The 9,895-nt window shown below is 55.6% G+C and overlaps 1 protein-coding gene across 1 annotated transcript; it reads right to left on the reverse strand.

The window, feature by feature from the left end:
- Positions 1-675: 675 nt before the first annotated feature.
- SOWAHA (sosondowah ankyrin repeat domain family member A) lies at positions 676-4,100 on the reverse strand. The gene is given in 2 exon segments (XM_075441812.1): positions 676-3,132; positions 3,134-4,100. Coding segments are annotated over 2 exon segments (1,371 nt in total). The 5' UTR covers positions 3,983-4,100; the 3' UTR covers positions 676-2,610.
- Positions 4,101-9,895: the final 5,795 nt, after the last annotated feature.

Below are 9,895 nucleotides of genomic sequence, written 5' to 3' on the forward strand. Positions count from 1 at the left end.
GGTACACTAATCACAGCCTGCCTCAATACTATCTCTTCCTCAATCTGCTCAGCGAGGCGGAGGAACCAGCTGAGTCACTGCGCAAACTTGTTGGCAGAGCCTGGCCCACCCCACCCACGGCACCCGGCCTCCGAGCTCCCCACCTGCGCGTCGCAGCCTTCCCACCGAGCACCTCCCCGGGGAGCACGGCCAGGGCTCGCCTGGTGCCGCTGAGCTTTTCTGCATCCCAGGAGCCCATCGCTGCGATGCCCCCGAGGAAGGAGGAGCGCAGTTTCCCTGAGGATACGTGTTGCAATGAAGCCTCATCTCAGCCGTGACTTCTTGCCTTCCCTTTGACACAAAATACAAGGAGCAACGAAACGTTCTCCCTCCCTTCCTTACGGCCAAGTCATAACCACCCCTCACAGGTTGGTTGTGGGGTGTTTTTTTTAACAGAAAACACTCCATCCTGGAACTCTGCCTCTGACTCAAGCAGGGTTTACTCAATTAGCACTAAAAATTCAGCTGTGTGATCCGAACAGATATCAAGTGTATATCCACAACTAATTGACAAACGTTCCCAATAAGGCCCAGTCAGACTGGAGAGTGTTTCCATTGACACAGAAACAGAACGCTTTCACCGGTCCTGCCAGTGCCTCAGGACGTAACACAGACACACACACGTGCTTCTGCAGTTTCAGGAAATACAGAAAGGAAGTGTTTAATGTCAATAAACTTTTTAAAACAGAGCGACAGTCATTTTTTGCCTGGAACCCTGCAAGCTGACAAGAGTGCAGCACAAATCATGGTTTCAAACGACCACGCCGGTCAATGGTCACACCAACAGCTATGGAGCAAATAGGATTTTTTTTTTTTTTAACCCTGCTCCAGATATAGAAGCCATAAGGTGCTTGATCATTAACATTTGCTTAACAACTTAATTAGTTCAGTACGGAAGCAGACCGGTGCAATAATCCAGTCTCTTCCGCGAGCAGGTGGAGCAGAGCCCTCTGCCATCGCTGGTTACGCTCGCAGCGAATGTCACCAGCTCCAGGGACCCTGGGGAGAGCGGTGTCAAGTCAGCCAGGGCAGGGCCTCCACCTGCAGAGTCCCTGCCCAGCGTCTGGGAGAAGCCAATTACAGCCAATTAGAAGAACCAGGCTGAATTCCAGGCTGAAAAAAACCCCATTCCTGAAGTCACTGACTTGGAAAGAAAGGCAAGGCATGCAAACAAGTTTCAGTACAGAAACTGAAACACCTGATGGGGCTGAAGAGCAGAGCAAGCGCCATATGGCCATCAGCTTCGTCACCTCCCAGTTATACAGGTTTTTTAGTTCCATTTTTAGAGAAAACGTGATGGTTTAGCAGACTGGCCCCAGCAGTCGGACAGTGTCTGTTCTTAGCTCTGCCTCTTCACATTAACTTTAACCAAATAGTGAGTAAAAAAATAATAATCTCACGGCAAGTGTATTACTTGACCTGCAGTCAGCATGCTTTTCGGAGCTATGCGCAGTTCTATATATAGAACAATTACGTTTGTAATATAAAAGAAGAAGAAGAGTTAGTTTTAGATTCATGCTGTTGAGATAAACATTGCTTTAACAGGTCATGCAGACATTCTATCATGAAACACCTAACATAACGCCCAATTTTTATAAATATTTATTGTAAAGAGGTCAAAATCAAAGGCCAAGTTCTAAATAAAAAGGATCAGACGTACAAGCCGAACTTTGTTTCCAGCTGGCTACGCAGAAACTCTGCAGGATCTGATTCCCAGTTTTTCACTGTCCAATACCGACAAGGTTTTTATTCAGATTCAGTGACTGAACTAGTGTCAAGTTTAAGGGCTCACAGTATCATCCAGACAGGGTTAGTACCACCTGGTCAAAAAGTCTTTCAGGAAGAGAAGAAAAAAACTAAAACTGCTAACCTAGCTTTTGCACGAGGTAGACAGGTCATGGCGACTCGAGTGCTGAGGGCTGGTTTTTTATTTTTTTTTAAGTCTGTTTATCTAGCAAAATGCTTTAGGCAACAATGGAGATTGGTATGTTAGTATTTCTGATAGCGAGAAAGTTTGTTTTGAAAAAGTTAAGTACACAGTTTTCTTAAATAGAAATATTCCTCTTCTGATACTAAAATAATCAGAAACATCATAGAAAACTACGGATCTTTCCTCTAAGAAGTTAAGCCGGCTACGGAACAAGCCGTGTTCACGCAGCCAGCTAGCAGCTTGCTGTTCACAGTGTAGAATACGCGTTCCTTCAGCTTGCTCGTGCTCCCCGGCCGAGGAACACAGATCAAGAAGGCCGTACCTTAAGCATTTGAACCCGTCCACACACACAGAGGTGGTTGTAGTTTTTCAACCATTAGGTGTAAAGTCTGCGGTCCCCACCGACGCGGCAGGACGACGGTACCCACAGCACTGGTAACGCTCCCGGGGCAGCTCCCCTCCCCTGGGCGTCTGCGAGCTGGGGCTCATCCCGCGGCCTCCGGAGCCAGACACTGTCACCGATTTAGTTAAACATCCAAAAAGACAGACACGGAGAGAAGAAATCCAAGCTGCTTCTGTGAGAGAAAAGTCGAGACCCCAGTCACATGCTTAGAATAATTTCGATCCCAAGAAGGCAGAGGCTAGTGGCCAAAGAACAGCTCGGACACGGGTCTGCGTTTCATGACGAGCTCCTCCTCCTCCTCCTCCGTTACCTCGGAGAGGGAGGAATATGAAGGGAAGCCCCGTCTGGTCTTTGGCTTCCTCCTCGGGCCCGTAGTGGCAGCCAGGAGCTTGTTCAAGGACGACGGCTTCCTTAAGCCTTTGGTGAGGTCGTAGAAAGCCATGTCGTCGGATATGACCCCCAGGAAAGTGCTAGTGGAGCTCAAGATTGAAGCCGCAAGCTTGGTGGTCTTCTTGATGGGCACCGAGGGCTCCGCGTTGTGGTGAACGCTGGGGTCCCCCAGCAAGCGCCGGACCGTAGAGGAGGTCCCTTCCTTCAAGTACTGGTGCGGCTTCTTCCCGCTGTAGTCCCTCAGGTCGGTCTTGGCGTGGTAGCTGTAGACCAGCATGGTGATGATCTTCTCCTGGCCGTGGATGGCGGCCAGGTGGAGCGCCGTGTACCCGCCGTGCGACCTGGCGTCCACGTTGACGCGGGCCCCCCCCCTTCTCGGCCGCCCTGATGACGTTTGTCACCATGTCGCAGTTGCCGCTCTTGGCTGCCCAGTGCAGGGCGGTGAAGCCCGAGATGAAGTCCCTCCGGGCCGCCAAGCTGGCGTCACCCAGCAGCAGCCCGTGGAGCTGCTGGGTCCACTGCCCGCCGGCCGCCATCACCAGCCACCGGTGCTCGGCCTCCTCCAGCGGCACCGCTGCCGTCTCCTCGCCGGCCCGATGGCTCCTGGCCCCTCGCTGCAGCCCAGGCGAGCGCGACCCGGCCTCCTCCTCCTCCTCCGGCAGCGGTGGGGGTGACAGCGGGGACCCCGGCTCCTCGGGCGGCCCCGGGGCGGCGGCGGGCGGCACGCAGCGCACCGGCAGCATGCAGGGCTTGGGGAGCGGCTCCCGCCGGGGCCCGCCCGCGCCGGCGGGCAGGGGAACCGCGCCGCCGCCGCCCTGGAAGAGGCCCCGCAGCTCGGCCACGGCCCGCGGCGCCGGCAGCTCCTCGGGGGGCCCGGGCAGCTCCGCGGGGGGCCCCGGGCTGAGCCTCCCGGTGGGGCCCGGGCCGGGCTCGGTGGCGCCGCCATCGCCCCCCGGCGCCAGCGCGACCCCTGGCGGCGGGGCGGAGCGCAGGTGCCTCCGCAGGACGACGAACCGGACGCCGCCGCTCTCCTTCACCACCGCCACGGCGTTCACCGCCGCCTTGAAGCGCTCCCGCCGCTCCGCCCGCTCCTCCTCCGCCTCCCCGCCGGCCTCCAGCAGCGGACGGAAGGTGCTCACCAGCTCGGCGTTGCGCACCCGCCCGCCGCGCTCCCGCAGGAAGCCCAGCACGGCCGCCGGGCTGAGGTCGAGCTCCGCCATCCCGCCGCCACAGGTGAGGGGGAGGGGCGGGAGAGGCAGAGGCAGCCCGGGACCGCTCCCGCCGGCCTTCGGGGGCTCGGCCGGGCTCTGCGGGCAGGAGGCACCTGTGGCGGCGGCACCGAGCGCGTCCCCCGCGGCCGCTCCCGCTGAGGTGATCGCGGCCCGCCCCGCCCCGCCCCGCCCTGCCCGCGCCGCCGCCTCCGGCTGAGGGAGCCGAGCGGCACCGGCGCCTGCCTCCGGCCGCGGGGCGGCGCTGTGCTGCGGGGCGCTCAGGGGAGCTACCGGCCCCGGCAGCCCCGGCCTTCAGCACCCCGAGCCCTCAGCACCCCGAGCCCTCAGCACGCCCGGCCCCGGCACCCCCGGCCCTCAGCACCCCCAGCCCTCAGCACCCCCAGCCCCGGCACCCCCGGCCCCGGCACCCCCGGCCCTCAGCACCCCGGGCCCTCAGCCCTCAGCACCCCCGGCCCTCAGCATCCCCGGCCCTCACCACCCCCAGCCCTCAGCACCCCCGGCCCCGGCACCCCCGCCCCTGGCACCCCCAGCCCTTAGCACCCCCGGCCCTTAGCACCCCCGGCCTTCAGCACCCCCAGCCTTCAGCACCTCGGGCCCTCAGCACCCCCGGCCCCGGCACCCCTGGCCCTCAGCACCCCGAGACCTCAGCACCCCGAGACCTCAGCACCCCGGGCCCTCAGCCCTCAGCACCTCCGGCCTTCAGCACCCCAAGCCCTCAGCACCCTGGGCCCTCAGCACCCCCGGCCCCGCGGTCCCCGGGCCGCTCCCGTTTCACCGGGCTGCGCTGCCGCCTCGCTCCGTTCCCCGAGGAGCCGCGTGCGGGTAAGGCCCCGGGCACACAGGCTCTCCGGAGCTCCCCAGGCAGGGGCAGCCATGCCGGTGATTCACTCCTCTGCCAGCCTCCGAGAGCGGTGAATCTGTCGTTGGTTTGTCCCGGCAGCAGCGAGGGGGTGGGAATGGCTCTGCAGCCAGGTCCCCGTTCCCTCCGAAGCCTGGGGTGGTCTGCGGGAGCTGCTGTCTTTGGGGGTCCAGCCTTGCGCCGCGAGGTCGGTCGGGAGACAGGCGCAGGGGTCCGTGTTTCAAAATGTATTCAGCTCTGTGTGGTACTCTGTGTATCGCCGTGCCTGTTCTCTACGCGTCGTTTATCTGTGTTGCACCTGCAGTGTGCGTATGTCCACATGTACCTGTGTAATGGTGAAATCTTCACAACACGCCTGCATCTGCTCACCTGCACCTGGAGAAGAGAGAGCTCTTTATCTAAAGAGCGAAGCTGCCCCTGCTGTCGTATCAATTCCTGCTCCTCAAGCACTGAACGTTACTATTGTCCTCTGTTCTACAGGGAGGAGGAAAAGTTCCCAGACAAATGTGTTTCCCCAGGCGCAGGAGTAGGACTGAAGACCTCCTGGAGGGATGGCGCTCAGCCTGCGAACTTGTTTTCTCCTCCGCTGAGTGTTGCAATGGAGATCACTGAACGGGTTCCTGAATTTCCTCTCTAGGAACACAGCGGGGGAGACGGCACGCGGAATGAACTGAGTCAGCGTGGCGTGAAGGCAGATAAAAGTGACTGCCTGTACAGGGATGGGTCAGAGAACAGCAAATAGATTCGGTTTTGTTTTCACTGTCTTAGAACTTGAATAAAATGGAGTATCAGGCTGTGCCAGCGTCTCCATTTTGAAGACAATTCGAGGTGCGTCGGTCCCCACGCAGTGCAGCTTTGTCCCTTCTCGTTGATGCTGACCTCCCACCTGCCTCTTCGCACCTTTTACTGGTGGTGGAAGAGCCTCTTCGCACAGATTGCTCAGAGCCTTCCTTTGGCAGTCCCCCTCGCTCCATCTTTGCGCAAATCGCTGAAAAGCTGTTTTATCTCTTGCTAACAAGCTGGCGCTGAGCCAGTTCCTCAAAATCGCTTTGCTGCTCTAATGTTCTTTCACATAATGGTGTGTAATCTTCATGCTGCTCGTAGCAATTCAGTACTTCTACGTGAATCACACACCTCTTATTACTGCCTTTTCACAGGGCATACGCAGCAGCCTCGCCCTCTGCCGAGGCAGCCACTTGTGACTGGAGTTTTACTGCATTAGCAATGCTTTCTAGCTCGTGGCACCACCACGGTTCTGCCTTGCCTGCTGTAGAGAGCTAATAATGAGCGTGCATCCAAACATTAATTGCTGTGCCGTGCTTTCAGCGTTGATTTATTTTCCTTACTTAGAATCCATTGCAGGCATAAGAAAATCTCAGCAGTCCATGATTTTCTCATTGCAAACTTTCATCTGTACCCTAGGATTATAGTTCATATCTGCAAACGAGCGAGAGGAGGAGGGAAAATAATTGAGAATAATAGGCTCTTTTAAAAAGCATGCTCTTATGTTAAGGGAGAAGTTGCTCCCGTTGCTTGAATTGGTCGCGGTGTGGCAGGGCACATCCCCGGGCTCACCGCTGCGGGCTGCGGTCTCCGGGAGGGTGTTTCTGCGGGTGCTTGCAGCGAGGTGCTGCGACCTGTCCCTGCCTCCACAGCCCCCGGGAAGGCGTCAGCCCGTGGATCCTGTGAGATCCCGCACGATTTATCCCCAGCCCGGCACCTCTCCTTCGGAGCGATCTCTGTACACCAGGCCCACAGGAATCCTCACTGCTCAGCACCCACAGGGGTAACCCTTGGGCCGCCGAGGTCCCATCGCCTCTCCGGGGGCTTGCCTCGGGTCGGGGTCCCGAAGGCGGGGTGTTACCGAGACTTCTCCCCGCTGCAGGGCCTGGCTTTCCTCGTGGCTGCAGAACAGAAGGGCGCATCCCCGGGAGGTCGTAGGAGAGGAGAGGGGATGTCTACCAGCGCGCCTCGTGCCCTGCCAAGCGTGAACTGGTTGCTCTCGTTTCACCGCCCTGACGCAAGGAGCTCTTTCCCCAGGTAATTTTCCAGTGATGCATCCAACCGCCTGTCCCACGTGCGCTGGCTTCATCCTCTCTGGGCAGCCCGTGCCGTGGGGTTGTGCTCCTTTTCCCAGTCTGTCAGTAGGCGTTAGGTTAGTCCTATACTTTCTGTGATTCAGAGAAAAACAATGCTTCTGGCTAATCCTCCGTACCGATTCCAGACCGCAGCGTGGGGCACGTCCCGTTTGCCAACTTTTCCCTTCATCTTCATCATTGGTGCCTTTTGGTTGCCCACCTTTCAGGCTGAGCGCCGACTACCAGGGGACCAGAACCCAGTGAGCTCCTCTCTGTTTACTGGCCACTGGTCGTATTCTCATCAGACTGTGCAGCAGAAATTAAGCTGTTCGAATGAATTTTATTACTATAGATAATAAAAATCTGGAGCATTATGGGTGTTACGCTCATCAGTCGTCTGAAATTTCCAGCCTCAAAAAGCGTGAGAAGTTTTGCCTTTTTTTCGGTGTCACCAAAAACCTACAACGCAAGTATTTTTGGTGGGGCTATTTGTGGAATACTGTGGGCTGCTTCCTAGGAGATTTCAAGCTTGAAATATCAAGCTGTCTTGATATTTTTAATTTACTGGCTGGGACAAAAACAATGTACAGAAACCCATGATTAAATTAATTTACTACTACTTTTTTAAACACAAATATTGCGGTTTGCTAGTTCTACGTCACCAGCCGTAGAGAGCTGGCCTCTGTTTTGAACTGCGTGACTGAACAGAGTTCTCTTTCCCGTGAAGAAGTTTCACAAACTTTCAAACTGTCAACATGACAGTGTAGGAAACGGCATAGAGAGCCTGGGGCCTCTTGCCACCCCCTTAGGGGAGGAAGGTAAAGGTTATATGACTATTCATGCCACACAAAGCTAGGAAATAAAGTGAGAGATCAAGCAAAGCATCACTGAAGGGGATGGTATCCCCTGCTCCTGCCCACCTGGTGTGCTCAGAGCCGTAGCGAAGGTGAGGTGCCAGGTGGGAAGCAACGGAAAAGGGGATGCGGGGGATAGTCTCCGTCGGACGGGATGCTCTGCTCTGCAGAAAGGTGAAGCTGAGGGGCTGTTGACTACGGATGGGATTTGTACCTCAAGGAAAACTTATTTTCCTCTGAAATGAAATCAGGGTTCCCAGCATAAATAGGATGACAAATCCTGTGATTTCCCGCTTTCCTTGTTGATATTTTGGTGTGAAACAAAGAGCACACATTGTGAAGGAAAATAGCTCTTCCTTTGTTCCATGGAGAAACACAGCAACCTTCCAGAGATGAACAACTGAGCAAAAGTCTGTGAAGGGGCAGGGAGAGGGAGGGAAGATTATTTGCAGATAAAAGGCATTTTCTCGTAAATGAGCAAGGTTCAGCTCTAACTCAGGGACCTCAGTAACCAGTCTGGGCGATGTTTCTCAGCAGCGACCATTCAAATGCAGTTTTCCGTGTATCTCAGAGTCCATATTTATTAAATACCGCTTGTTCCGCACAGGCGATGCAAGGACCCATCCCAAACATCCTCTGTTTTTCAGGTGGTGCCTGCGAACTTGATGGGATTCTAGCAGGATAATGCAAACCTGGCATGAGGTACAGGGTGGTAATACTGCCCTTAGGCACGAGGAGGCAGGGAAATCTGGGGTCTGTTTACCAGTAAGCTGCTTCTTCCAGCCTGTGTTGAAAAACGTGAAGGAGTTCTGTTTATCTGCACCGCCTGGGATGAAGACCAAGGATTTTACTCAGCCCTGGAAGGTCCAGCCATCTTCAGGTGGCCTTGGTCATGTCCCTCCCTCTCCCCCGATGAAGAGGTTCCCGGGACAGGTTTGTGCCCCTCCAGCCCTTTGTGTTCTCCGCCCCAGCTCTTTACCTGCAGAAAATTCACAGCTCATCCTAAATTCTCTGTGGATTTAGCAGGTACAAATATTCCGCAGAGTTTAAAATACTTGCAGGAGCATCCAGCTCCACTATAATATACGTCTAATTCCCGAGCCATTAGGAATAATTTGCATAACAACTGATGCCTTAGCAGTTAAAGGAGCCACGAAATCCAGTTCTCTCCTCTTGAAGCAGTTTTTATGCATCTGAAGCTTTTGAAATTAGCAGGGTTTCTCCTGCATTGGCATTGGAGACAGTGTGCTTTTTGAAATAACAAGGTGTTTAAAAATAACTGCGAGCTTTTACACCACGCTGTCCTGGCAGGGAGCTCTGCGCCATGCTGGTGGCAGTGCTGGTGGACGCAGGAGAGAGGGCTCCAGCTGCAGAAGGTCTCCCCGTCAGGGAGCCGGGCGACAGCAGCGCTGGCCCTTGAGCTGTTCCAGTGGCTCAGGATTTGCTTTCTGCCTTGAACCTTTGCGTCTGACCTGCAGCTCGCAGACACCAGGGAGCGTCAGCTGCTGTGAGCCTGGGGTTGCATTCTGCGCTTGGTTGGCGGGGAAGAGAGCTCTTCATGAACTGAGGGCAATCACTCCTGGCATAACGGCGTTTAAGCAAGAGTTTTACATTGTCTGAAATCAGGACTCCAAAGCTTGCCTGTGAAGTAAAAAGCAAAAAACCAAACCCCAAAGTTTTAAACATTTTTAACTGTTTATTTGCACTTCTTTGTGATATAAAAAGGTGGCCTGGAACGTTAACTCTGCTTCTATATAAACTATTGTACTTGCATCTGTACACCAGAAATACCAGATTTTAGCTTCCCTGGTTGTGCTGCAGGGCCCCAGGAGAGCTGGAGAACCTCTGGGCCAAAGAAACAAGATGGCAAAGCCAGTGCCTGGTCCGCGCCAACATCTCGCTCGCAAGGGATCCGGAATAAAGGGTTCAGCAAGCCTCTGCCACGCTGCGGGTGGAGGGAGGCCAGGCTCTGGGTGCCACAGGCCGGCAGATGCCAGCCTTGGTGTCCCGGGCAGCTCCAGCACAAGGCAGCACTGACAGAGCTGTGGCTGTGGCAGGAAGAAGGGTTTCGGGGTTTTGTTTTGCTCGTTTTCGGTGACCCAAGAAAAAC

The sequence above is a fragment of the Opisthocomus hoazin genome, chromosome 22, assembly GCF_030867145.1.
Source record: "Opisthocomus hoazin isolate bOpiHoa1 chromosome 22, bOpiHoa1.hap1, whole genome shotgun sequence".
Taxonomy (NCBI): Eukaryota; Metazoa; Chordata; class Aves; order Opisthocomiformes; family Opisthocomidae; genus Opisthocomus; species Opisthocomus hoazin.